General features: G+C 51.5%; 1 protein-coding gene and 2 long non-coding RNA genes across 3 annotated transcripts; 1 reads left to right on the top strand and 2 right to left on the bottom strand.

Moving 5' to 3' along the window:
- Positions 1-1,638: 1,638 nt before the first annotated feature.
- On the top strand, positions 1,639-22,244 carry AKAP17A (A-kinase anchoring protein 17A). Its single transcript, XM_049871412.1, has 5 exons — positions 1,639-1,780; positions 4,317-5,094; positions 6,331-6,479; positions 16,663-16,903; positions 18,953-22,244. The coding sequence occupies exons 2-5, from the start codon at positions 4,333-4,335 to the stop codon at positions 19,844-19,846; spliced, it is 2,046 nt and encodes a 681-aa protein (XP_049727369.1). The 5' UTR covers positions 1,639-1,780; positions 4,317-4,332; the 3' UTR covers positions 19,847-22,244.
- On the bottom strand, positions 13,210-15,252 carry LOC126068663 (uncharacterized). Its single transcript, XR_007515758.1, has 5 exons — positions 15,207-15,252; positions 14,297-14,368; positions 13,451-13,522; positions 13,307-13,378; positions 13,210-13,234 (listed from the first exon to the last, which is right to left on the bottom strand). It is a non-coding gene; the product is annotated as an uncharacterized LOC126068663 (long non-coding RNA).
- Positions 13,524-14,235, bottom strand: LOC126068664 (uncharacterized). The gene is made up of 3 exons (XR_007515759.1): positions 14,155-14,235; positions 13,777-13,802; positions 13,524-13,568 (listed from the first exon to the last, which is right to left on the bottom strand). It is a non-coding gene; the product is annotated as an uncharacterized LOC126068664 (long non-coding RNA).
- Positions 22,245-27,985: the final 5,741 nt, after the last annotated feature.

Here is a 27,985-nt window from a genome sequence, read left to right as displayed (position 1 = left end):
GGTTGGAAATTTGAACCCACCCAGCAGCAGCACAGAAGAAAGGCTAAAGATTACAGCCAAGAAAACCCTTTGGAGCACATTTATACTTCGTATTGTGTGGGGTCACCATGAGTTAGAATTGGCCTGAAGGCTTGGGGTTTTTGTCATTAAGGGTGATGTATTAAATGGATAGCATGGCTCACACATAGTAAATGCCCAAAAAATTGGAATTAGTACCCTTGTTTCACAAAACTTTTCTGGCCATCAAGGTCCCAACATCCACCTTACCCTCTTTTGAAGCTCACCCTTGGGTACCCTGTGTTGAACATAGGGCTTCGAACTGGCTTCAACTGGTTCAATCATGGCTGATGAAGTGAAACTGGAAGAGACCTGAAATTTTAAAATTTGGGTGATTCAGAGCGATACCTGGAATGGGAAAAATTACTGGTCAAAGTTCTGGAATGGGAGACTCAGAAGAGACGTAGTGAGCCCTTTCAGGAATCGGATGCAGGAGACTTGATTATTGGCAGGACTGAGGAGAACAACACACATTCAAAACCGTTCAGCCAGCACCATCTTTGAGGAGGGCACCACCCTTTCCGACTCTGTGCAAAATCTGAAGGGCAAGAGATTTGGTTGCTATGCAACGTGAACGCTGCCCTTGTTTTCTAAGAAGGAGATTAAGTTTCTAGCAGGGCTTTGACCTGTAATTTCTCTTCTTTCGGTTCTGGTTCTGGTGCACCCAAATTAAAAAAATTCGGGTCTGTTCTGATGTCACTTCCCCAGCCGTGACTGAACCGAGAAGACTCCATCTGAAGCCCCGGTTGAACAGCGGAGAGTCTGTGGCCTTCTGACCCTGGCTTTTCAGTTTGAAGAGAGGTAAGGCATTTGGGGCATCTGGAGAACATGACTGGGTTAGGGTCTTGCTTGCATATTGTGAGAACTGAATAAATACTGACCACCTTTATGTTTATAATGATAATAAATAACAACCTTTATAATGATAATAAATAGTGATCAGTTTTACAATAATAAATACTGACCACTTTTAGATTTATGATTATAAATTCTAAGCACTTTCATAATTATAATAAATTCTTCTCACTTTTATATTATTACAATAAGTGCTGATCACCTTTATTTTTAATATTGTAAGAAATGCTGATCTCATTTATATTTATTGTTACAGTAAATGCTGATCACTCTTATATTTAATATAATAAATCCTGACCACCTTTATATTTATAATTATAATAAATGCTGATTACTTTTAAAGTTACTTTAATAAACGATGACCACTTTTATGATTGTAATAATAAAAAATGCTGGCCATTTTTATAATAGGACCCAAACAGTAGTCACACAGGCCCCACACGTTGTCTTTGAGTGCATCTGGACAAACACCTGGCCACCCCAGCACAGGTGCACATTTGGAAAAACTACAAAAAACATTTAGAAATGTGGGGGCGGTACAGGATCGCGCATGCCCAGTGCTGGGCCCCGCCGCCCCACCCGCTTGTGTCCAGGAAGTCCCGCCCATCTAGGTCCCGGAAGTCCCGCCTACTCGAGGGGCGGGCACAGGCCGTTGGAACCCGGGGCCGCCGCGCGGCTGTTTCCGCGGGCCCGAGCGCCGGAAGCGGAAGTGCGTCACAGGGGCGTCGGGCGGCGGCGGCGGGTGGCGTCAGGGCCCCTCCGGCGGTCGGTAGCGGCGCCGGGCGGGGAGGCCGCGCTGCCGTGGCGTCGGGGACGCGAGGAGCTCCGGCGTCGGCGGCGGCCTGGGACGAGGCGGAGCCCCGCGCCGGTGAGCGCCCGCTCGGCCCGGCCCACCCGGCGACCGCCGTGCTGTCCGCGGGCCGGGCCGGGGGAGGGGTAGCGGGGCCCGGGGGGAGGGGGCGAGGCCGGGGCGCCGGGCGGCGGGGTTACCAGGACGACGGGGCTCGGGGTGACGGGGTGACCGCTGAGGGAAGTCGGGCTGCGGGGGCGAAGACCAGGAGTGCCCCGGGGGAGGGGCCGGGGGTACGGGGGCGACGCGGGGCAGCCGGGGGCCCTTGGGGCTGCTGGGTTCCTGGGGTCATGGGGCGGGGTACTGACGGTGGTCGGGAGTGCCGGGGCGACTACGAGGTGTGTGCGGGGCGCGACCTGGAAGTGGAAGACCGAGGTGCTGGGCGCGGGGTGGGGCGGGCATGGCCGTAGCGGAAGGCCCAGGTGCCCTAGCCAAGACCTGGGGTACCGGGGGTGAGCGAGGGGAGGGGTTGGTAGGGGAGGGGGTTTACCGGGGCAACTCGGGGTTACCACGGCTACTGGAGGCCGCCAGGGTACTGGGGTCTGCCCGGTTCTGAGGCGACGGGTGCTGGGGGGTATCAGGGCGAGGGGGGGTTGGATGGGGTTACCAGTAAGGGCAGGGCAGGGGTGCCAGAGCATCTGGGGTTACAGGGGCGACACAGGGCAGCTGTGGATACTTAAGGCTACTGGTGTACTGGGGGCAACTGGGGAGATACCAGAGGAGCCCCTGGCGTGACAGGGGTCTAAGTTGTGGGTCTGAGGCTGGCTAGGGGGAGCAGAGACAGCCTGGGGTTACCAGGGAAGCCACGCGACTGCTCAGATTCTGATTCTGGTTTTGGGGGGTGGTCTTCAGGCTTGAGGAGGTCATTGAGCCCACAGGCTGGGCCCCCGTCTGGCACCACCGATTTGCCCCAGTGCCTCTTCAGCCTGCTCAGACCCTGCCTCGGGGGCTCTGGGAGCAGCAGGGGTGTCCCCTGGGGCTGGACAGGGCTGACCGCCACCCCCTGCATTTGGGCTCCTGATTGGGATCAAGCTCGTCCACCAGAGCTCGGCTTCCCAGAAGAACTAACTTGTCAGACCAGTCCGAGGGAGTTCTCTGGTGGAGGGTGGAGGGGCAAGAGGCAGGCAGAGGCAGGTTGGGTTCTCAGCCTGAAGTTTTGGAGAAGCCCCTGTGCTTTGGACTCTAAGCTGGGCAAAGAGAAGTTGCATCTAGTCAAGGGATACGGCTCAATGGTTTTCTCAATCTCTCATTTCTTTCCTGTTTCGTTAGCGTAAATACAGGGCCTCCGCCTCCTCCCCAGAACCTTTCCAGATGCCTAGAGCTGAGCTTTATCTCCCCTCCTGCCCCCAGCAGCCTCCTGTGGAGCTGGGCAGTTTCTGGCTTGTTCTTTTTGGTTATGCTGAAGTTAGGGGTCTTAATCCAGCTTCCTGTTCCCATGGTCCTTGGGGGAACCCCTGCTAGGATATGGTGGTGCGTGGCTTTTGATGCTAAACTTTTCCTTAAAAACTTTTTGTGAATCCAGTTTATTTCCCGTTTAGTTTAATCTGTGGTTGTTGGGTGCCATGGAGTCAATTCTGACTGCTAGTGACCCCATGTGACGGAGTAGAACTGCCCCATAGGGTTTCCTAGGCTGTAATCTTTATGGGTGCAGATGGACACATCTTTTCTCCGTTGGAGCCACTGGTGGGTTTGAACCTCTGGCCTTTTGATTAGCAGCTGAGTACTTAACCACTGCACCACCAGTGCTCTTTCTTAAGTCCGTGTTGTCGTTGTTGTGTGCCATTGAGTCGAACCACCACTGTCTCCTGTTGTTGTCAGGTGCTATGCTATCAAGTCGATTCTGACTCCTAGTGACCCCATGTGACGGATCAGAAATGACCCACAGGGTTTCCTAGGCAGTCATCTTTCCAGGAGCAGATCAGAAGGCCTTATTCAGTCCATATTGTTGTTGATGTGTGCCTTCAAGTTGATTCTGACTCATAGTGACCCCATGTGACAGTGGAATTGTCCCATAGGGTTTCCTAGGATGTGATGTTTGTGGGACCACATTGCCAGGTCTTTTCTCCCACAGAGCCGCTGGGTGGGTTTGAACTGCCAACCTTTCAGTTAGCAACCGAATGCTTAACTGTTGTGCCTCCAGGGCTCTGGTCTCTTGCTTGGATGGTGAGAATTTCTACCCTGGGACCACCACTGCCTCCTGTTGTTAGGTGCCGTTGAGCCGATTCCAATTCCTGGTGACCCCATGTGACAGAGTAGAACTTCTTGATAGGGTTTTCTGGGCTGTGATCTTTATGAGAGCAGATCGCCAGGTCTTTTGCAGCACCTCTGGGTGGGTTAAAACGGCCAACCTCCCAGTTAGCAGATGAGTGCTTTAAGCACTGCACCACTAAGGTTCCTAAATTTAATGATTTTGAAAAACTCTGTTGGTGCTGCCTCTAATGAGTTAGAGGCCAGTTTCTGTGACCCATTTTGTCTCCCAGCTTTGAGGGGCTGACCGGCGTGGGGACTCTCTGCCCTGGCACCACACCCTGACTCCCTGCCCTGTGCTTTTCAGGCCCTGCGCTCCGGCGATGGCAGCGGCTACCATTGTGCACGACACGTCTGAGGCGGTGGAGCTGTGCCCCCCGCACGGTCTGTACCTCAAGCCCATCACAAAGATGACCATCAGCGTGGCCCTGCCGCAGCTGAAGCAGCCGGGGAAGTCCATCTCCAACTGGGAGGTGATGGAGCGGCTCAAGGGCATGGTGCACAGCCACCAGTTCTCCACGCTGCGCATTGCCAAGAGCACCATGGACTTCATCCGCTTCGAGGGCGAGGTGGAGAATAAGAGCCTGGTGAAGTCCTTCCTCGCTTGCCTAGACGGCAAGACCATCAAGCTTAGCGGCTTCTCTGACATCCTGAAGGTGCGTGCCGCCGAGTTCAAGATCGACTTCCCCACGCGCCATGACTGGGACTCCTTCTTCCGTGACGCGAAGGACATGAATGAGACCTTGCCGGGCGAGAGGCCGGACACCATCCACCTGGAGGGGCTGCCATGCAAGTGGTTTGCCCTGAAGGAGTCAGGCTCGGAGAAGCCCAGTGAGGAGGTGCTTGTCAGGGTGTTTGAGAAGTTTGGGGAGGTGCGCAACGTGGACATCCCCATGCTGGACCCCTACCGGGAGGAGATGACGGGCCGCAACTTCCACACATTCAGCTTCGGGGGGCACCTGAACTTCGAAGCCTACGTCCAGTACCGCGAGTATGCGGGCTTCATCAAGGCCATGAGCGCCCTGCGCGGCATGAAGCTCATGTTCAAGGGCGAGGACGGCAAGGCTGTGGCCTGCAACATCAAGGTGAGGAACCGGGCGTTTGTGCTGTGGGCCGCGGTGTTCCCCTGCCCGCTGTAAAGCCTTACCCCCTCAGACTGCCTGGAGCATGCCCCATCCACGCGGTTATAGCACCCATCCGGTTTCCAGTAGAATTCCAGATACACGGGAATGAAAGCGAGTGGCAGTTTCCACAGTTTGGCCTTTATAAATTTGGTGCCTTTAGGAAAATGTGGACGAGCCAGATGTCTTAAAGAGGGCCAAACGTTGACCATCAGGGATACTCTGAAAGAGCCGAGACAGAGCCCAAGCCGCCCAAAATGTCCCTTTAAAACAGGATCTGACGTTTCTTAAGTTATTACTGACTCTGAGTGTGTTTACTTTGCAGTGACGAGTAAACAGACATTCTGGAGGACCCTGCCTGTTACGCTGCGTGGTGTGGGGACAGTTTGCACATTCTGTTAGTGCCGGCCTGGGTCCCTGCAGCTGTGTGCTCGGTGGCTTTGGTTGGAGGGGCCCTGAATGCAGAGGGGGAAACCCGTCCAACAGTACTAGCTGTTTTCGTTATAATAAGAGGTGAAGTTGAGATATACACCAGGTCTTTTCTCCTGCGAAGCCGTTGGGTGGGTTTGAACCGTGATCTTTTGGTGAGCAGTCAAGAGCTTAACCACAGCACCACCAAGGCTTCTAACGTTCAGTGTAGCGTATGTATACAGGTAGTCTGAGACTTACGATGGGATTCCGTCCCAATAACTCCGTCATAAATCGGTTTTGATGTAAGTCGAATGCTTCATTTTTATTAGTTTTCATTATTATTGCCTTTTATCATCGGTGTCTATAAATGCGACCTTTGTCTTTGGGAGTTGGAAGCATTACACACAGAGATAAGATGATATCGGCAAATTACATGCTACAACACTTTGTGTAGTATATATTACTAATGTTAAGAAATACCAAAAAAAAAAAAGGACTGTCATAAGTACAGTTCATTGTAACTTGAACGCATCATAAGTCGGGGACTACCTGTATTAAATACAGTATAACCAGCTGCTGTTGAGTTTTATTCTCTGAACCATAACTCTGCTGTTGTGTGACTTCAGACCAATCAGTTTAACTCCCGGGCCGATGGTGAGTGAGGGTTTGACGTGAACTTGACCATAAACTTCTCAGCATCTGAAATAACCTGGTTTCCGTGGGATCGTGCCTTAACTTCCAGATTGCTTTTAGGTAATTCTCTACCGCACCGTCCTTTTGCTCTTCAAGGTTTCTTTTGACTCGACCAAACACCTGAGTGATGCCTCAATTAAGAAGCGGCAGCTGGAGAGACAGAAGCTTCAGGAGCTGGAGCAGCAGAGAGAGGAGCAGAAACGCAGAGAGAAGGAGGCTGAGGAGAAGCAGAGAGCGGAGGAAAGGTAAGGTCTGTGACGCCGCCGGTGCCTTCAGAGTGACTGCCTGGCACCTGGGGGCGTGTGTGTGTGTGCGTGCTTGTGCATGGCTGTGTTTGTGTGTGCGTGCGTGCCTGAGACAATGTGGGGGGCTTCTCCTGTCATGGTTGTGACTCTCTCCATGCCAGGTCCCGACCCCACCTTTCCTTTGGAGTCCCCTTCCTGCCGAGCACCGTTCACATATTTGCGCCGACCCGAGCAGAGTATCTTGGCCACGTTTGCAATTTTACATTTAGATTGAAGACGTTAACAAGATGAAGTAGAGAATCAGATTTAGAAGAAAAAATCCCCAACTAAACAGCCTAGTTTCATTTTGGGGGCCTTTAAAAGCAATTGCTTCAATTTTTTCCTGGGGTTCAGGCTCCAAAGAGCAAACTCAGGTGACAGTTATTCTCCTCCTTTTTTTAAAATTTTTATTGTGCTTTAAGGGAAAGTTTACAAATCAAGTCAGTCTCTCATACAAATATTTATATACACTTCACTATATACTCCTAATTGCTCTCCCCCTAATGAGACAGCACACTCCTTCCGTCCACTCTCTCTTTTCGTGTCCATTCTGCCAGCTTCTAACCCCCTCTGCCCTCTCATCTCCCCTCCAGATAGGAGATGCCAGCATAGTCTCAAGTGTCTCCTTGATCCAAGAAGCTCATTCTTCAGCAGCATCTTTTTCTATCCCATTGTCCAGTCCAACCCCTCTCTGAAGAGTTGGCTTTGGGAATGGTTCCTGTCCTGGGCTAACAGAAGGTCTGGGGACCATGACCGCTGGGGTTGTTCTAGTCCCAGTCAGACCATTAAGTCTGGTCTTTTTACGAGAATTAGTATTTCCTCCTTTTTTACCTTTTGTTTTTAGCATTATCAGAGTAATTAGTTGTTCTTAGGTACCCTTGAGTCAATTCCAAGTCGTTAAGATCCCATGTGACACAGTAGAACTGCCCCATAGGATTTTCCGTTGGTGCAGTGGTTAAGAGCTCAGGCTACTAACCAAAAGGTGGGCAGTTCGAATCCACCAGCCGCTCCTTGGAGACCCCAGGGGGCAGTTCTCTAGAGTCACTATGAGTCGAGATTGATTTAGATGGCAACAGGTTTTTGGTCATCTTTAGGAAAGCAGATAGCCAAGTCTTTTTCTTGCGGAACCACTGGGTGGGTTCAAACTGCCAACCTTGCGGTTAGCAGCCGAGCGCTTTAACCACTGGGCCACTAGAGCTCCTATTGTAAAAAGCAACCTGGCTAACTATATCACATACATTTTGGAACATAAGAAATTCTTCATATCGTGTCTCTTGGAACTGTACATTGGTTATCTTCTAGCATATTTGTGCCCGTGTGTGTTCTACATACGTTTCCTCCGATTTGTCTTAGTGTTAAGCATAGATAAGTTTCGATTGGCCCCGTGTCGCCTTTTTGTTGAACTGTAGTTAATTGATATAACTGTCTCCTGATTGCTGTGTGTCTTGTTTTCCACTCCCCACTATTGCAGATAATGCAGGTAAGGTGTGTTCATGCATTCAGATTTTTGGTCTCTGCACAAAGAGCCTCAGTCTTGAATTCCTCAGCAGTGGGTCCAAACCATTTGTGTTATTTTTTTTCTTCTTAGTTTTATTTATTTTGTTGTTGCTGAGAATATACACAGCAGAACATACACCATTTCAGCAGTTCCCACAGGTACAATTCAGTGACCTGGATGACGTTGGTGGAGTTGTGCAGCCATTCTCACCTGCATTCTCTCAGTCGTTCCTCTGCCGTTGACATAAACTCCGTGCCCCTTGGCTTCCTAGCTCATCTTTTGAGTTGCTTTTGACAAGTTGATCCCATACAGGTACTTCTTAAAAGAGTATAATGCTGAAGGGAGACCTTCACTGTTGTTGTTGTTAGGTGCCTGGGAATCAGTTCCTACTCAGAGCGGTCCCGTGCACGACAGGACGAAACACTGCCCGGTCCTGCGCCGTCCTCACAGTCGTTGTCATGCTTGAGCCCATTGTTGCAGCCACTGTGTCAGTCCATCTTATCAAGGTCTTCCTCTTTTTCACTGACCCTCTACTTTACCAAGCATGTGTCCTCCTCCATCCCTCCCTGCTAACATGTCCCAAGTACGTGAGGCGAAGTCTGGCCATCCTAGCTTCTAAGGAGCATGCTGACTGCTTTTTCCAGGACAGATTTGTTCATTCTTCTGGTTGTCTGTGGTATGCGTATTCAGTATTCTTTGCCAGCACCACAATTCAAAGGGATCAGCTCTTCAGTCTTCTCTTTTACTGCTTAAGCTAAAGTGTTACTTGGTTTTAAGATGCCTTCAGGGGATGTGTTTGGTTTAAGGTTTAAAGATTACCTCAAAAGACCCAAACCCATTGCCGACTCATAGCGACCCTATAGGACAGAGTCGAACTGCCCCATAGGGTTTCCAAGGAGTGGCTGGTGGATTCAAACTGCCGACCTGTTGGTTAGTAGCCTGCGCTCCACGGGGTTTTCAGTGGCCGCTGTTTCGTAAGTAGATCACCAGGCCTTTTTTCCGAGGCGCCTTCAGCATTGCGGTTCGCAGCCCAGCATGTCTGCATTTCCACCTCCCGGGGACTTTTCCAAAGTCCAGTGGCCGCCTTGGGGGCTTCATCCTGAATGACGTTTAAAGCAGGCGTTGTCTGCAGGGCTCCACATAGCTGCTGCCAGGTGGGCACAGCTGTCTGTTTCTAAGCGTATGGGCTCTGCTTTGGGATCCCATGGGAAAGCCTCTTAGCAGACGCCCACACATGGACACCTTCACCCTTAGCTCTCCTCAGCGTGAACCTCCAGAGCCCTCACACACTGCACGGGGTCGTTCTTGGCGCCGAAGGAGAGCTTTCATCGTGGGCTGTGATTCCGGCCACAGCCTCGGACCTCCTCATTCCAGCGAGCTGCTCTTCCTCTTCCTCACCTTCTCTGCAGGTCTGGCCTTGCTGCTGTCCTCCTCAGCCCCATGCCTGTTGACGGTGGCCGCCTGGCCGTCAGAAGCTGTACTCTGGTTTTGCATCTCTGTCCTCAGGTCACCATGGAGGGCCTTGGCTCCTTCACTTAGCCAGTTGGTTTTCTGGGGGAATTTTAAAGCCGGATTGGCAAGGGTGCACATTCTTCGGGCCTTCCCAGGGGCTACAGCGCCTCTGGTTGTGTCTGTTCCTCATTTCGGACGCTTTCCTCACCCCCAAGAAAAAGCTGTTAGGTTCTGAGTTGTTTGTAGGTGGTTTGGGTTTGCTCTAAAGAAAAGCTGTGCTCACCAGATTGTATTGAACAGCCTCAAGGGATTTCCACGTGAGTGCCTGCTTGTCAGCACATTCTTGTCCCCAGGCACGCCTGAGCAAACCTCCTGGGCCTGTGCAGAAGGCAGCAGCCAAGCTTCCCTAGGACTTCCGCGCTGTCTCCAGGGTGGCCTCAGACCTGTGGAGGCCTGGGCTTTGTCCAGGGCGGCCTCAGACCCGTGGATGCCTGGGTGCTCTCTCTGAGGCCCGTGGGCATGCCTGGGTGCCCTTGGGGTGGCCTTAGCCCCGTCGACGTGCTCAGGTGCTTTCTCTGGGGCAGCCTCAGACCCATGGACACCTGGTTGCTCTCTGGAGGTAGTCTCAGACCCGTAGACAGCTGGGTGCTCTCTCTAGGGCAGCCTCAGACCCATGGACATCTGGGTGCTCTCTGGGGCAGCTTCAGACCTGTGGATACTTGGGCACTCTCTCTGGGGCGGCCTCAGATCCGTGGACACCTCGGCACTCTCTTTAGTGTGGCCTCAGACCCCTGGACGCCTGGGCCCTCTCTGTAGGGTGGCCTCAGACCTGTGGAAACCTGGGTGCTATCTGAGGCGGCGTCAGGCCCATGAACACCTAGGCGCTCTCTGGGGCAGCTTCAGACTTGTGGACATCGGGGCACTCTATCTAGGGCGGCCTCAGACCTGTGGAAACCTGGGCGCTCCCTGGGGCGGCCTCAGACCTGTGGGTATCGGTTTGGGTTGGAGGAAGGAAGGGTCTCTGAGGGACTGGCTCTGGGGGGCTGCATCTTAAGTCTGGGGTGTTGTTGCTGGTTCTGGGGGCACCGAGCTTCGGGGGCAGGTGGTGGCTCCTGCCTTCTCTGAAAGCTTCTGTGTGCATGTCCCCGTGGCCCTCGCTCTGTGTTTATTTAGGGCCACACACAGTTTTCACACCGCAAACTTGACCGGTTCTGGGTGTACAGCGGGAACTGGTACGAAGTCGGGTGCCCATGGCCATCATCCAGACGCAGAGCAGCCCCCTTGCCTGTAAACATCCCTTTGGGACCCTTTGCAACCCACCTGCACCCCCGGCCCCTGGCTCCGGGCACCCACCTGTCAGCTCCCTGTCGTAGGTTTGCCTTTCCTAGGATTTCGTAGCAAAGGACTCATACAGTGTGTGGTCTTACGTGTTTGACTCCTTTCACCCAGTGCGGTGTCTGTGGGTGCTTCCGTGTGCTTGTCCGTATTCTTGTTTGGTTCCTTCTTAGTGTCCCATAATGTCGCAGGGCATTGTGCAAACCCTTTGATTCCTCGTCAATAGACAGGCAGACAACTGCCGATGAGTCAGCTTGACTTATGGAGACCCCACGTACAACAGAATGAAACACTGACCACCCTGCACCATCTTCACCATTGTTGGCATGCTCTGTATTTTGAGTGCCTTCCAACCTAGGGGGCTCATCTTCCAGCACTGATTTTCAGAAGTAGATTGCCAGGCCTTTCTTCCTACTCTCAGTCTGGAAGTTCTGCTGAAACCCGTCCACCGTGGATGACCCTGCTGGTGTTTGAGATACCGGCAGTATGGCTTCTAGCGTCACAGCAAATATGCAAGTCCCCACAGTATGACAGGTGGCGGCGGGGTTGGGGGGAGGTGGGTCTCCCCACTGGGAGCACATTTTAGCACTTAAACTTGTAATTTTTAGAAATTCATCCACTTTGGGCTGAAACCCATCCCATTGCCTCTACTCCTTATACTTTGTCTTCTCGGATGACGCACTGGGGTGACGTTGGACACCTTGCTATGTTTGTATCAGCCCTTTCTCTGTGAGGATGGTGCAGGACCGGGTGGCGTTTCATTCTGTTGTACATCAGGTCACTATGAGTCAGATCCGACTCGACGATATCTACCAACAACAACGTTCATATTTGTCTTCTGAAATGTGCTTTATTTTCCTGTTCGGTTGTTTGCCATTTCGTTTGCGGCGGCTCAGAACACTATGGGTTCCGGGTAGTCATGTTTTGTGCCACTGCAGATATTTTATATCCCAGCGTACTGCTTATCTTCCTAGTGTGGATAGCGTCCGTTACTCAGAACTGAACTCTGTGTGTCAAAGCGTCTGTTACTCAGAACTAAACTCTGTGTGTCGTCAAACCCGTCAGCCCTTTTCTTCTTGGTTTCTGGTTTGGGGTCACACTTAGCGGACTCTGTCGAAATACGATGAAATGCGTCACTCTTGTGTATGTCTGCTCCTCCTCGGGGCTCTTTGATGCTCTGGTACTTAGTTTTCGGTGAGTAGTTAGATTGTGGATATTATCTCCTTTTCTTTCTTAGTCATCAGGGTTCTGTAGAGAAGCAGAACCAGTAAGATGTCTGCATCTGTGTCTATATCTACATCTGTGTCATCTGTGCCCGTGTCATCCCTATGTCAATATCTGTATGTTCTGTCTGTATGTCTGTAACTGTATCTACACGTATGTCATCCGTGTATCTGTATGCACATGTATATCCTACCCCTATCTCTTTGTTTATATCGTGTCTATATTATCCGTAAAAACGAAGCCAAACCCATTGTGTTGAGTCAGTTCCAGCTCATACTGACCCCTTAAGACACAGTAGAACTGCCCTATAGGGTTTCCAAAGTGTCATCTGTACGGAAGCCACATCTTTCTCCTGTGGGTTCAAACCACTGACCTTTCGGTCAGCAGCCGAGTGCTTAAACCACCGTGTCACCAGGGCTCCTCATATCATCTATACCCATCTGTATCTGTATCCTATCCGTGTCACGCGGTTCTACGTGTACATCTCTTTCATCAGCTCCATGTTCATCTCTGTGTCTGTGTCATCTCTGTCTACGTCCCTGTCACCTATAGCCAGGTCACCCATAACTATATCCATAGTCTCTGTGTCTGTGTCATCTCTGTCTACATCCCTGTCACCTATAGCCATGTCACCTATAACTGTGTCCATAGTCTCTGTGTCTGTGTCATCTCTGTCTACATCCCTGTCACCTATAGCCATGTCACCTATAACTGTGTCCATAGTCTCTGTGTCTGTGTCATCTCTGTCTACATCCCTGTCCCCTGTAGCCATGTCACCTATAACTGTGTCCATAGTCTCTGTGTCTGTGTCATCTCTGTCTACATCCCTGTCACCTATAGCCATGTCACCTATAACTGTGTCCATAGTCTCTGTGTCTGTGTCATCTCTGTCTACATCCCTGTCACCTATAGCCATGTCACCTATAACTGTGTCCATAGTCTCTGTGTCTGTGTCATCTCTGTCTACATCCCTGTCCCCTGTAGCCATGTCACCGATAACTGTGTCCATAGTCTCTGTGTCTGTGTCATCTCTGTCTACATCCCTGTCCCCTATAGCCAGGTCACCCATAACTATATCCATAGTCTCTGTGTCTGTGTCATCTCTGTCTACATCCCTGTCACCTATAGCTATGTCACCTATAACTGTGTCCATAGTCTGTGTCTGTGTCATCTCTGTCTACATCCCTGTCCCCTATAGCCATGTCACCTATAACTGTGTCCATAGTCTCTGTGTCTGTGTCATCTCTGTCTACATCCCTGTCACCTATAGCCATGTCACCTATAACTGTGTCCATAGTCTGTGTGTCTGTGTCATCTCTGTCTACATCCCTGTCCCCTATAGCCATGTCACCTATAACTGTGTCCATAGTCTCTGTGTCTGTGTCATCTCTGTCTACCTCCCCGTCACCTATAGCCATGTCACCTATAACTGTGTCCATAGTCTGTGTGTCTGTGTCATCTCTGTCTACATCCCTGTCCCCTATAGCCATGTCACCTATAACTGTGTCCATAGTCTCTGTGTCTGTGTCATCTCTGTCTACCTCCCCGTCACCTATAGCCATGTCACCTATAACTGTGTCCATAGTCTCTGTGTCTGTGTCATCTCTGTCTACATCCCCGTCCCCTATAGCCATGTCACCTATAACTGTGTCCATAGTCTCTGTGTCTGTGTCATCTCTGTCTACATCCCCGTCACCTATAGCCATGTCACCCATAACTGTGTCCATAGTCTGTGTCATCTCTGTCTACATCCCTGTCCCCTGTAGCCATGTCACCTATAACTGTGTCCATAGTCTCTGTGTCTGTGTCATCTCTGTCTACATCCCTGTCACCTATAGCCATGTCACCTATAACTGTGTCCATAGTCTGTGTCATCTCTGTCTACATCCCCGTCACCTCTAGCCATGTCACCTATAACTGTGTCCATAGTCTCTGTGTCTGTGTCATCTCTGTCTACATCCCTGTCCCCTATAGCCATGTCACCTATAACTGTGTCCATAGTCTCTGTGTCTGTGTCATCTCTGTCTACATCCCTGTCCCCTATAGCCAGGTCACCCATAACTATATCCATAGTCTCTGTGTCTGTGTCATCTCTGTCTACATCCCTGTCACCTATAGCTATGTCACCTATAACTGTGTCCATAGTCTGTGTCTGTGTCATCTCTGTCTACATCCCTGTCCCCTATAGCCATGTCACCTATAACTGTGTCCATAGTCTCTGTGTCTGTGTCATCTCTGTCTACATCCCTGTCACCTATAGCCATGTCACCTATAACTGTGTCCATAGTCTGTGTGTCTGTGTCATCTCTGTCTACATCCCTGTCCCCTATAGCCATGTCACCTATAACTGTGTCCATAGTCTCTGTGTCTGTGTCATCTCTGTCTACATCCCCGTCACCTATAGCCATGTCACCCATAACTGTGTCCATAGTCTGTGTCATCTCTGTCTACATCCCCGTCCCCTATAGCCATGTCACCTATAACTGTGTCCATAGTCTCTGTGTCTGTGTCATCTCTGTCTACATCCCCGTCACCTATAGCCATGTCACCCATAACTGTGTCCATAGTCTGTGTCATCTCTGTCTACATCCCTGTCCCCTGTAGCCATGTCACCTATAACTGTGTCCATAGTCTCTGTGTCTGTGTCATCTCTGTCTACATCCCTGTCACCTATAGCCATGTCACCTATAACTGTGTCCATAGTCTGTGTCATCTCTGTCTACATCCCCGTCACCTCTAGCCATGTCACCTATAACTGTGTCCATAGTCTCTGTGTCTGTGTCATCTCTGTCTACATCCCCGTCACCTCTAGCCATGTCACCTATAACTGTGTCCATAGTCTCTGTGTCTGTGTCATCTCTGTCTACATCCCCGTCCCCTGTAGCCATGTCACCTATAACTGTGTCCATAGTCTGTGTCTGTGTCATCTCTGTCTACATCCCTGTCACCTATAGCTATGTCACCCATAACTGTGTCCATAGTCTCTGTGTCTGTGTCATCTCTGTCTACATCCCTGTCCCCTATAGTCATGTCACCTATAACTGTGTCCATAGTCTCTGTGTCTGTGTCATCTCTGTCTACATCCCCGTCACCTATAGCCATGTCACCTATAACTGTGTCCATAGTCTCTGTGTCTGTGTCATCTCTGTCTACATCCCTGTCCCCTGTAGCCATGTCACCTATAACTGTGTCCATAGTCTGTGTGTCTGTGTCATCTCTGTCTACATCCCCGTCACCTATAGCCATGTCACCTATAACTGTGTCCATAGTCTGTGTCTGTGTCATCTCTGTCTACATCCCTGTCCCCTATAGCCATGTCACCTATAACTGTGTCCATAGTCTCTGTGTCTGTGTCATCTCTGTCTACATCCCTGTCCCCTATAGCCATGTCACCTATAACTATATCCATATTCTCTGTATCTGTATCACCTATAAACATGTTGCCGTGAAGTGGATTCCAACTCATAGCGACCCAGGGTTTCCAAGAAGTGGCTGGTGGATTTGAACTGCTGATCTTTTGGTTAGCAGCTGAGCTCATCACCACTGCGCCACCAGGGCTCCATGTCGTCTGTGTTTGTATTTATATAATCTGTAACATCTCGTACCTGTGTCACCTTGTCCATACAGTGTGTTTATCTGTAGGGATACCTATGACTAGATCTGTGACTACCTACATCTGTGTCATCTACCTGTTTGTCATCTACAGCCGTGTCATCTATTTCTGTATCTAATATGTATAGACATAGGCATCTGTACATACATGTCTGGAGCCCTGGTGGTGTGGTGGTTGAGCGCCATCATCTATATCCACACTTCTGTCATCTATATATAACATCTATATACATATAAAAAACAAAAACCAAACCCGTTGCCATCCAGTCGATTCCAACTCCTAGTGACCCTATAGGACAGAGTAGAACTGCCCCATAGGGTTTCCAGGGAACAGCTGGTAGAGTCAAACTGCCGACCTTTTGGTTAGCAGCCATAGTACTTAACCACTACACCACCAGGGTTTCCCCCATATGGATAGATGTCTGGAGCCCTGGTGGCGCAGTGGTTGAGAACTTGGCTACTAACCAGAAGATCGGCAGTTCAGATCCACCAGCCACTCTTTGGAAACCCCGCGGGGCAGTTCTACTCTGTCTTGTGTGGTTGCTATGAGTCAGAATTGACTCAACGGCAACAGGTGTTTTCTTTGTTACGTGTGTCTGTATATAGAGATTGTTTTTTAAAGAATTGACTCAGGTGATTACAGGGGCAGGCAAGTCCAAAATCTGTAGGTCGGCTGATGGGAAGAGGGAGGGAGTTCTGGCAAGATAGCTGTGTATGGTCTGGAGACACAACACGCCCTAGGGAAACTCCCTTGTTGCCCTTACGGCCTTCAACTGATTGGATCAGGCCCACCCACATTGGGGAAGGTGATCTGCTTTACTTTGGCCGGCCGATTTGGTCCCATGTGACTGCTCCATAGCAGTGCCTATGCTACAGTCCGACCAAAGACGCAGGCACTAGTACCCACCCTCTGAGTATTCACCCTCCTGGTTAAAATGCCACCCTTGCCGTACACCAGGCGGGTGTTTCCCGGCACTTGGCGGCCGCCCTCTTTGACCTGAGTGTCGCCTGTGTCTCTTGCAGGAAGCAGAAGGAGCTGGAGGAGCTGGAGCGAGAGCGGAAGAGGGAGGAGAAGCTCCGCAAACGAGAGCAGAGACAGCGGGACCGCGCGCTTCGCCGCAGCCAGAAGAAGCTCGAGCGGCTGCAGGCCGAGGAGCAGAGGAAGCTGCAGGACAAGATCAGGTCGGAGGAGAGGAAGCTGCTGCTGGCTCAGAGGAACCTCCAATCCATCCGACTGATTGCCGAGCTGCTCAGCAGGGCCAAGGTAACCGCGCGTACCTTCCCCACGGCCCACTAGCACCTGCTTCCGGTCGCGGCTGCTGCGCAGCTTGGAAACGCCGGCTCCCTGGGGTCAGCGAGGCGCAGCTGTAACCGGGAGGGGCTGGGGAGTCTCCATACTGAGCGTACGAGGGTACACAGTCGCCCTCCGATAGATTGCAGCCTTCTCTTTCCAAAGTTCTGAGCATCGGAGGGCGCTCCTCTTTCGCCAAGGCCATAAACCAGACCAACTGACGTGGAGTCGATGGCGACTCCCAGCGGCCCTAGAGGACAGAGTAGACCTCCCCCTTTGGGTTTCCAAGGCTGTCAGTCTTTATGGAAGCAGATTGCCAGGTTTTTCTCTCGCGGAACGGCTGGCGGGTTGGAACTGCTGACTAAAAGGTCAGCAGCTGAGCGCCTAACCACTGTGCTAGAATCTTTGTGAGAGCTGGGTTCGATTCCCAGCCAAGGCACCTCCTGTGCAGCCCCCACCCGTCTGTCAGCGGAGGCTTGCGTGTTGCCGTGATGCCGAACAGGTTTCAGGGGAGCTTCCAGACTAAGACAGACTAGGAAGAAAGGCCTGGAGATCTCCTTCTGAAAATCAGCCAGTGAAAACCCAGTGGATCACAACAAAGTATCGTCCAGTAGGGTTGCTATGAGTCGGAATCAACTCGACAACAGTGGGCTTGTTTTTTTTTTTTAATAGCCCTGGAGAGTTCAGTGATAGTTCAGTGGTAGAACTCTTGCCTTCCGTGCGGGAGACCTGGGTTCAGTTCCCGGCCAAAGGACTTCATATGCAGCCACCACCCGTCTGTCAGTGGAGGCTTGCCTGCTGCTGTGATGCTGGACAACTTTCAGTGGCACTTCCAGATTAAGAGACTAGGAAGAAAGGCCTGATGATCTCCTGCTGGAAACCAGCCAGTGAAAACGCTGTGGATCACAGCGGTCTCATCCCATTGTGCGTGAGGTTGCCATGAGTCGGGGGCTGACATGGCAGCTAAAAGCACCGATAAAGCTCAAACCCGTTGCCATTGAGTTGATTCTGACTCATAATGACCCCATAGGACAGAGTAGAACTGCCCCGTAGTTTCCAAAGAGCGCCTGGTGGATTCGAACTGCTGACCTTTTCCTTAGCAGCCGTAGCACTTAACCACTATGACACCAGGGTTTCCGTTCACATCAAAGCCCTCCAAACACCGGCCCGGTGCCTGTGGCGTCCCAGGGGCAAAGAGCCACCTTTTCCCCAGTGAAAAGGGCATTGCTGAGAGTGAGGAAGGTCCCTGGCCCTTATGAGTGTCCTGCAGCCTGTGGCGCCTCCCTGAGCCCTGGTCTGTTCATCAGGCCCTGCCTGCACCCCCACAAGGCAGCCCACTTAGCAGGACGACACAGACCGAGCCCACTCCTTCAAAATGGGCCGGTGGCCGCCCAGGCGAGGCTGGCATCGGGCCGGCATCCTCTCGGTCTCTGCTGAGCTGAACTCAACGGACCTCTTGGCTCCTGGGATGTGGGCAGCCACCCCGACCCGAGAGGGGGTCCTAAGAGCTTGCCCCTTGGTGCTGCCATTGGCTGGTAATGCCTTGGGCGGGAGGCAGGTGGACAGAGAAGCGTCCCATGCGCTCCTCGCTCCGGGAAGGCCGCGTCCCCGCGACCCGTAACCTATTATCTAATTACAGTCGCGATAAGTCCCGGGAAGGAGAAGGGGAGGCGAGCCGAGACTCGGGGCAGCTCAGTGCTGGCTTCACGGTGAATATTGAAGACGCGAGCCCAGCCGGCCCGTGCGTTTGCTTGGCGCCCAGCGCCCCACAGCTGGCACGTGCTCGGGGGCTCTGCCCCAGGTCCGCTGTGGGATGAACACGGGCGGGGCCGGCACCGTCCCAGGTGCCCACGCTGGTAGAGCGAGGAGCTTCTTCCTCGCTCGCACTTGGACCCTGGAGGAGCCAGGTGGCTTCCTCCTCGTCCACCCAGCGCCCTAGGGCCCTGCGCCCCCGCCTCCGCGGTGCGCCCAGGTAGGAGCGAATGGCGGCCCTGTTCTGAGTGCGCTCTCCTCCTCCGCCAGGCCGTGAAGCTGCAGGAGGCTGAGCGACAGGACGAGCGGAGGCGACTGCAGGCGCAGGAGGAGCGGAGGCGGCTGCAGGAGGCGGAGCTGCGGCGCGTGGAGGAGGAGAAGGAGCGTGCGCTGGGGCTGCAGCGCAAGGAGCGCGCCCTGCGGGAGCGTCTTCTCAGCATCTTACTCAGCCGCCAGGGAGACGTAGCACCGCGCGCGCAGGACGAGCTGGCCACGGCGCACGCTGACCTGCTGCGGCCTGTGCTGGACATGTTGCAGAGCGTGTCCGTCAGCTGTGCGGGCACTGCCCCTCCCAAGGAGGCCTCTGCGCGCCCAGATGCTGTGCCCCATCCCGGAGATGTGAATGGGAGTGCGGCCGAGGAGGCACCTGGCGCGGATGTCACGAACTCCCGTGCGGTCCCAGCTGCAGGCTCGCCCGAGAAGGGGTGTCCCGGAGTCTTGGCTTGCATCCCCGACAACACTCAGCAGCCCAAAGGTGCGCCTGCCAGCAGCCAGAACTCGCCCAAGAGGGATGTCCGCTCCGAGCAGGACAAGTGCAACCGTGCACCCAGCGCGGGCCGGGGCCGCGCCAGCCGGGACCGTGGTTCTGAAGGCCAGCACCGGGCGCGCAGCCGGGCGCGTAGGGCGGGCAGCGCAAAAGACGCGCGGCAGCGGGCTGGCCGGCGGCCTCACAGCAGGCGCTCTCCACGGGACCAGAGTTCAACCCGGCGCGGTGGCAGCGCGGACCATGCGCGTTCGCGGCGCTCTCGGTCTAGGGAGCGGTCCAGCCGCAGGGAGCGCAGCCGTGGCCGCAGGAGCAGCGGCAGCCGCAAGCGCAGCCGCCGTCGCAGTGGGCGCTCGCGCTCGCGCTCCGCCAGCCGGCACCGGAGCACCTGGAACAGGTAATGAAGGGCCGGCCTCCCCAGCCCGGGAGCAGGCCAAGCCGCCTGCTGTCCACCCGCCGCTCGCTAAGCCTCAGCGCCGAATGTCCAAGGAGCCCAGCCCTGCAGGGGAAGGAAGGCGCACGGGCGGACAGCGTGCACCATACTCAGTTCCCTGTGGTTGAAGAAGGCGCACTGGGGCTTTCTTTTCAGAAGTATAGCGGTCAGTCAGTAGCTTTAGCTTTCCTCTGGAAAATTCTGATCCGATAGCTTTAACGTCACCGATCTCGCTAAATCCGGACAAACGTGCAGACTCACGGTTTTATGAGACCTACCGCATAGATACGTGCAGCGTTCCTACCTGGATTTTTGTGCGCGCCCTGGACATTCACACGACCAGCAGCAGGTGGGTGGCCAAAGGCTATGGACCGCACAGTGCCACCTGGGGTACTGAAGAGAAAAATACCCTTTCCCTTGTGATTTTTTTTTTTTTTTTTTAATCTTAACTGATAGAAAAACTTGGGTAGAACGCCCGCAGGCCACAGTGCTCTGGGCATGTTAAGTCATGTGTGAAGATGGTACAAGCCGTTAAAATCAGCAATTCAGATGTGACCGTCCTTCAGATATCTGTACACCACGGGGGTGTGGTACGGGACGTGCTGTAACTTCTAGAACCTTCACTCTTTGGAAATTCAAGTAATTCAGCGTTTAAAAAAAAAATGGGTTAAAAGCTTTGGTTTCTAGTAAAGATTAGCGTGTGTGGTTTTTTCAAAGAAGCTGTTTTTGCTAAATTATTTTTACTCGAGGCGTTTCCAACAGATTTAAGCCGGCAAAGTTGTTAAATTTTATAATCGTTTGCTTCTCCAAAAAACAAAGACAAGAAAAAAAAAAAAAAACCGCGAAGCTCAGGAATACTTAAAAACAGTTGTAACCTTCGCCGTTATGGAAGAGCGTGTCTGTTCAGTTGGCATTTTTATGGTGAAATAAAGCTGTTTTACAATGAACCGAAGCTTTTCCTGTTTATATTTGTTCACAGTGGGTTTTTGTGTTCTTTGGGTTGTAATCTAGCGCTGCTAGGACAGAAACACCCCAAGGGGGTGGCTTTAACAAACAGGCTTTCTCTTGCAGTTCAGGAGGCTAGAGGTCTGACTCGGGGCGCCTGCTGTAGGGGAAGGCTCTCTCTCTCTGTCAGCTCTGGGGGAAGCTCCTTGTCTGTTCTCAGACCTTTTGTCCGCTGGCTCCTGGGTGATCTCCACCTGGCATGTCTCCGCCTCTGTGCTATTTTCTCTACCTAATCGGCTCAGTTTGTATCTCAAAAGAGATTGATTTGAGATGTACTGGACACTAATCTTGCCTTATTAACAACACAGAAAACCCATTCCCAAGTGGGATTATAACCACAGATACAGGGGTTAGGATTGGCAGCACATATATTTGGGGGACCTGTAACGGGTTGTAGTATCTAGCTGAGCATGGTTTAGGATATTTACAGTATTTGGAACTGGCAGGAGTTCATTTATGCGGAACCGACAGTGACCAGGTTGCAGCTGAGAGTCTGAGAGTCGGTGGTACACTCCACACCCCTATTGCAGGTTAAATAGCTCTCCCTGAAGGGAACCCCGGGTCCAGAGAGACAGCAGGTTGACGACTGAGAGCATGAAGTTGTCAGGGAACTCAGAAAAGCAGACTTTTTAAAACATCTAAAAAGCCGTTTTTAAAACAAACATTTGGAGAAGCTGGGACCTTCGTGCAGACGCCATGGAGAATAGTGTGAGGGGTCCTCAGAAAATTGAACATGGCATTATTGTGTGACACAGGAATTCCGTTCCTAGGTACACACCCAAGAAACTCAAAAGCAGGAACTCAACCAGGTACTTGTACACCTGTGTTCACGGCAGCACCATTCACAATAGACAAAAGGCAGAAACAACTGTAAAACCCAAAAACCAAACCCATTGCCTCAGTGACCCTTATAGGACAGAGTAGAACTGCCCCAAGGGGTTTCCAAGGAACGGCTGGTGGATTCGAACTGCCGACCTTTTGATTAACAGCCGAGCTCTTAACCACTGCGCCAGTAGGGTCTCAAAACAACATAGGACCCAGCAATTCCACGCCTGGATACATACCCAAGAGAACCGAAAGCAGAGATTCAAACACACAGATGCACTGTGTTCACAGCAGCTGAAAGGTGGAAACAACGCAAGTGCCCGCCAACAGATGAATGGGTAAACACTGCGTGGTGCACCCGTACAGTGGAGTACTGCTCAGCCGTAAGGAGAAGTCAAGTCCTCATGCCACAACATGGGTGACCCTTGTGGCATGTCAGACACTAAAGGACAAATACCGTCTGATCCCATTTACATGAAATACCTAGGATAGGCAAATGCAGGGGCACCAGAGTTGATTGGTGATTACCAGGTGCTCAGGGCAGGGTGGGAGGGTGGGAAATTAAAAAAAACATGAAGAAAACCTTTTTCATCTCCCACCTGCGGGCACTGGTAGCAGGTACTGTGCGTGCAGGCCGCAATTCCTTCACCAGCTGGTGTTTAATTAAAACATTTCAGCCCCTGTTTCAGTCATCTAGTGCTGCTATAACAGAAATACCACAAGGAGGTGGCTTTAACAAAGACATTTGTTTCTTCGCATTAAAGTACCTTAAAAGTCCAAATTCAGGGCGTCAGCTCCAGGGGCAGGCTTTCTCTGTCGGCCTTCTCATCAATGTTCCCACGGCCTAGGAGCTTCTCCCCACAAGGATCCCGGGTCCAAAGGACACACTTCTGCTCCCAGCTCTGCTTTCTTGGTGGTATGAGGTCCCCTGTCTCTGCTCCCTTCTCTCTTTTATAACTCAAGAGATGGCCTCAAGACACAATCCAACCATGTAGGTTGAGTCCTGCTTCACTGACACAACTACGGCCCACCCTCCCTCATTAACACCATAGAGGCAGGATTTACAACATACAGGAAAATCACACAATACCGGGAATCAGGGCCCAGCCAAACAGATACACACATTTTGGGGGGGATGTAATTCAATCCGTGACACCCCCAATCGTGGTTTATTTCCATCCCCAAGCTTCTGCTGCAATTCTAAGAAGTGAAAAGTGAAATAGGCATGACAGACAAGATGTTTTTCCTTCCCCAAAATGGCTTTTTGTCGTGTCAGAGTGAGGTCCCTGGGTGGAACAAATGGTTTACGCTCTCCATACCTAAAAGTTAAGGAGCCTTGGTTGCAAAGTGGTTAACACTTGGCTGCTCACTGAAAGGTTGGCTGGTGGAGCACACCCTGCAGCTCCATGGGAGAAGGACCTGGTATCTGTTCCTATCAAGATTAAAAGAAGAATTACAGCCTAGGAAACCCTATGGGGGCAGTTCTGCTGTGTCACATGGGGTCGCTATGAGTCGAAATCATCTCGACGGCACCGACAACAACAGCCCACCCCGTGGCGCCGTGGAAGAAAAGTCTGGCCATCTTCTTCCATAAAGATGACAGCCAAGAAAACTCTATGTAACACCTGGGTTCTGCTGGGTCACATGGCGTTGCCCCGAGTTGGAACTGACCGGATGGCAGCTAACAGAACAACATCGTTGTTTTGAGGTCTCTGGGTGTTATTGGGAGCCCTGGTGGCGCAGTGGTTAAGAGCTCAGCTGCAGACCAAAAGGTCGGCAGTTGGAATCCACCAGCCGCTGCTTGGAAACCGTATAGGGCAGTTCTCCTTTGTCCTACAGGGTCGCTCTGAGTCGGAATCAGCTCGACAGCAGTGGGTGAGTTGCTTCAGAGACGGGGTTTCTGTTTGTGGGAAGGACAAACATTTGGAAATGGGTGGTGGTGAAGGTTATACCACGTCGTGAATGTAATTGTCACTGAGTCCTACACTTAAAAAATGGTTAAAATGGCAAAATGTTTTATATATATATACACACACCCGTGTCTGCCTGAGCCCAGAACGCACCCAGTCGACCTCATCTGCCTGCCTCACGCTAGCCCTTCCTCTGCCCTGGACGCTTCCTTCCAGAGAGCCCTCCCTGGCCTGCTCTTGGGCCACCCGCTGACTGCCCTTCTTTTAATTGTGGTAAAACATACGTTAACAACAGGAGCCCTGGTGGTGCGGTGGTTAAGTGCTGCCTTGTGTTTCCCAGTTTGCGAGTTTTCCACCTCAGACGCGGTGCAGTCTTACCACTTCTCTGTCGCTGTCTGTTAGTGGAAGATGTTTGCGTTTTCCTTCTCTGACAGGTTGCCCGCTTACCCAGGTTCCGGCTTTCGCAGGCTTTACTGTGTATCGGTTGTCGTTAGAGGCTGTTGTTTCCGACTCCTAGTGACCATTTGCACAACAGAATGAAACACTGCCCGGTCCTGCACCAGCCTCACAGTCGTTACGCTTGAGTCCCTTGTTGCCGCCACTGTGTCAATCCATCTCTCTCTCTCTTTTTTTAAACTGTATATTACCGACTTTTAAAAGAAATGGTCGTTGTGAAATAAGGTGCGGAAGAGCACACTGTAGGATCCGGCTTTTATGAGGTAGATGTTCAGAGTAGGCAGGTGCATAGAGACAGAAAATAGGTGACCGCTTACTGGGGCTGGGGGCAGAGTGGGGTGGGGAGTCACTGCTCAAGGGGACGATGAATTTCTGTTTGGGGGGATGAGAAGGTGTTGGACATCAGTGACGGTAGCACCACACACTGAATGTGATGATGTCCCTGAATTGTACCCTTAGAAATGGTTAACGTGGCAAACGCGTTGTTACATATAAAACCCGTTGCCATGGAGCCGATTCTGACTCATAGTGACCCTATAGGACAGAGTAGAACTGCCCTGTAGCATTTCCAAGGAGCGGCTGCTGGATTGGAACTGCCAGCCTTTTGGTTAGCAGCCATAGCTCTTAACCAGTGCACCAAGGTTTTTGTTGTTATGTATGTTTTACCACAATTAAAAGGACAGTCGGGTTGCCCAGGAGCAGACCAGGGAGGGATCTCTGGAAGGAAGCCGATGGCTGAGCGTCCGGGCAGAGGAAGGGCTAGCATGAGGCACACGTGATGAGGTGGATTTGATGTCTTCCAGGGTCAGGCAGACATGGGTGTGACTGGGGAGGAGGCTCCGGAAGGTGCCGGAGAGACCCATCAGGCAGTGTTCACTTCCAACATGGCAGGGAGCCGGTGGGGGGTGTTGACCTGGAGTGACACCATAGGATTGTGGAGAGCGGACATGCAGGGGAGGATTGGGAGCTGGTGGCCACAGGCGTCCACCTGTGATGTGCCAGTGGACCAGAAGAGGGGGTGAGGGGCCATGGGGAAGACGTGGTGGGTGTGGGGGACTTGGGCCGGATTGGACGTGGGTGTCTAGGAAAGCCAGAGCATAGATGCTACACTACAGGGAACCCTGCGCTCTGCAAACAACCTCTCTCCCCTGCTTGAATTGAGTGGCGGGAATCACGTGAGAAATTCCAAGGGTGCTCTTCACTGGGACCCAGGCATTTGGTCCCATCTTCTCAGGACTCAGAGGCCCTGGGTGGTGTAACCAAAAGGCTGGACGTTCAAGTCCACTCAAAGGCCTGGCAATTTACTTCTGAAAATCAGCCAATGAAAACCCTATGAGTCACACCAGAGTAGAGTCCAATATAGAGCTGGGAGATGAGCCCCTTAGGTTGGAAGGCACTTGGAATTCACAGTGGTCACAGCAGTGGACTCAAGCTTACCAGCGATCGGGGAGATGGCGGAGGACCGGGCCCTGTTTCATCCTGTTGTACGTGGGGTCGCCGTGAGCCGGAGTCGGCTCGACAGCAACAGTGACTAATGGCCTTCATCATCTCTTCAGGGGCTTGTTGGCCATTTGTGTCTCCTCTTTAGAGAATTGTCTACTCAGGACCTTTGTCCCTTTTTTAAAGTGAGTTGTCTGTCTTTGCTAGTTTTTAAGGGGATAACTGATGTCTTTGAATTGTGGTGTTGGTGAAGAGTATTGAATAGACCATGGACTGCCGAAAGAAGGAACAAATCTGTCTTAGGAGAAATACAGCCAGAGTGCAACTTAGAAGCAAGGATGGCGAGACTTCGTCTCACATGCTTTGGACATGTCATCAGGAGGGATCAGTCCCTGGAGAAGGACATCATGCTTGGTAAAGTACAGGGTCAGCGGAAAAGAGGAAGACCTTCAGTGAGGTGGATTGACACAGTGGCTGCAACAGTGGGCTCAAGCGTAACAATGATTGTGAGGATGGCGCGGGACCAGGCAGTGTTTCGTTCTGTGGTACACAGGGCCAGAACCGACTCGACGGCACCTAACAGCAGTAACAGTTTTAAGGAACTTCTGTGAGCGTGTGGTGTTTTCTGGTTTAAACCCGGCCGATGAAGATTTTCTTCTGTCAGTGGGGCTCTGACGTCTTGTGGCAAGAAACGTGAGCTGGTTAGGGGCTGAGTACTGGTGGCTTTCACACAGATGACAGGCCGACGGGTGGGTCTTGCCCACCCCAGGTTTAAATTCTATTACTAATATTCAGGACTGAGCTTCTGAAAAGGTTAATCCAAGTGTCGTCCTTGACTGAAGCTTGTCCCCTGGGCTCCAGTCTCAGCAGTGTGTCCGCAGCCGTTCTTAACACTCAATCTCATCACCTGAGTAATCCACTTAGCTGCTGATCCCAGAGAAATCCTGGGGCAGCCGGGGATTTGGCTTTGGGGTCTAATCAAATCAATGAGACAGAGTGCCTGTGCCTCCTGTCTTCTTGTAAGTCCCCCCATGGAGGGCCTTCGTGGCACCTGCTTTCAACTTTTTAGCAGCACATCTCCCTCAAGTTCTTTAGTTTTTAAATTTATTTAAATTTATTGTATTGCATTGTTGAGAGTATACACAGCAGAACACATACCAATTCATCAATTTCTCCATGTGGCATGCAGTGACGTTAATTACATTCTTCGAGTTGTTGGACCATTCTCACCCCCCTTTTCTGAGTTGTTCCTCCCCCATCCACATAAACTCACTGCCCCCTAAGCTTCCGATCTCACCTTTCCAGTTGCTGTTGTCAGTTGATCCCACTTAGATAGTTCTTAAAGGAGCACAGTGCAGAAGGCGGACATTTTTTTACTAGTTAAGCTACACTATTGTTTGATTTAAAGATGACTTCAGGGGATATTTTTGGTTTAAGCTTTCAAGATTATCTCAGGACAATAGTTTTGGAGTTTTATCCGGCCTCCATGGCTCCAGAAGGTATGAATTCCATGAAAATTTGACGTTCTGTTCTGCATTTTTCTCCCTGTCGATCAGGATTCTTCTACAAAATGATCAGTAGTGGTAGTCAGGTTCCATCCAGTTCTTCTTGTCCCATGGCAGTTACCAAAGTTCTTATGGCATGTGTTTGTTGTTGTTAATTGCCATTTAGTTTGCTCCAACTCATACAGACCTTACGTACAACAGAGCGTAATGTTGCCAGGTCCTGCGCCATCCTCACAATTGTTAGTATGTTTGAGCCCATCTTTGCAGCCACTGCCAGTCCATCCCATTAAGGGTCTCCCTCTGTTTTTGTTGACCCTCTGCTTCACCAGCCTTCTCTCGCAGTTGGTCCCTCCTGATGACGTGTCCAAAGTCCGCAAGACGAAGTCTCACCATCCTCACTTCTAAGGAGCATTCCGGCTGTACTTGTTCCAGGACAGATTGGTTCCTTCTGGAAGTCCATGGTATGTCCGGCATTCTCCGCCAACACCAATTCAAATGCTTATATTTAGTTGCTGAAAAAAATGCTATTGAAAATGACTTCAAAGTTCAAGTCAAGGGAATGTTGGGGACATGTTTGCTTACTATTGCGTATGCGGAGCCCTGGTGGCGCAGTGGTTAAGAGCTCGGCTGCTAACAGAAAGATCGGCGGTTGGAATCCACCATCTGCTCCTTGGAAACCCTGTGGGGCAGTTCTGCTCTGTCCTGTTGGGTCACTATGAGTCAGAGTTGACTCGATGGCAATGTTTTTTTTTTTTTTTTTAATTATTGCATATGCATGTGAAAGCTGGACAATGAAAAAGAAAGACTGAAGAAGTGTTGGCAAAGAATAGTGACTATACCGTGGACTGCCAAAAGAACGAACAAATCTGTCTTGGAAGGAGTACAGCCAGAATGCTCCTCAGTGGCAAGGATGGTGAGACTTTGTCCATCATACTTTGGACATGTTAATAGGAGGGACCAGTCCTT

Source organism: Elephas maximus, chromosome X (genome assembly GCF_024166365.1).
Source record: "Elephas maximus indicus isolate mEleMax1 chromosome X, mEleMax1 primary haplotype, whole genome shotgun sequence".
Lineage (NCBI taxonomy): Eukaryota > Metazoa > Chordata > Mammalia > Proboscidea > Elephantidae > Elephas > Elephas maximus.
The sequence above is the reverse complement of the archived record's forward strand: the minus strand, read 5'-3'. Positions and strand labels throughout refer to the sequence as shown.

Bases quoted from the DNA above. Each gene is read 5' to 3' on its own strand.
- AKAP17A (XM_049871412.1), top strand. From the start codon at position 4,333: ATGGCAGCGGCTACCATTGTGCACGACACGTCTGAGGCGGTGGAGCTG. The intron at 5,095-6,330 runs GTGAGGAACCGG...TTGCTCTTCAAG, and splicing joins CTGTGGCCTGCAACATCAAG to GTTTCTTTTGACTCGACCAA. The intron at 6,480-16,662 runs GTAAGGTCTGTG...TGTCTCTTGCAG, and splicing joins AAGCAGAGAGCGGAGGAAAG to GAAGCAGAAGGAGCTGGAGG.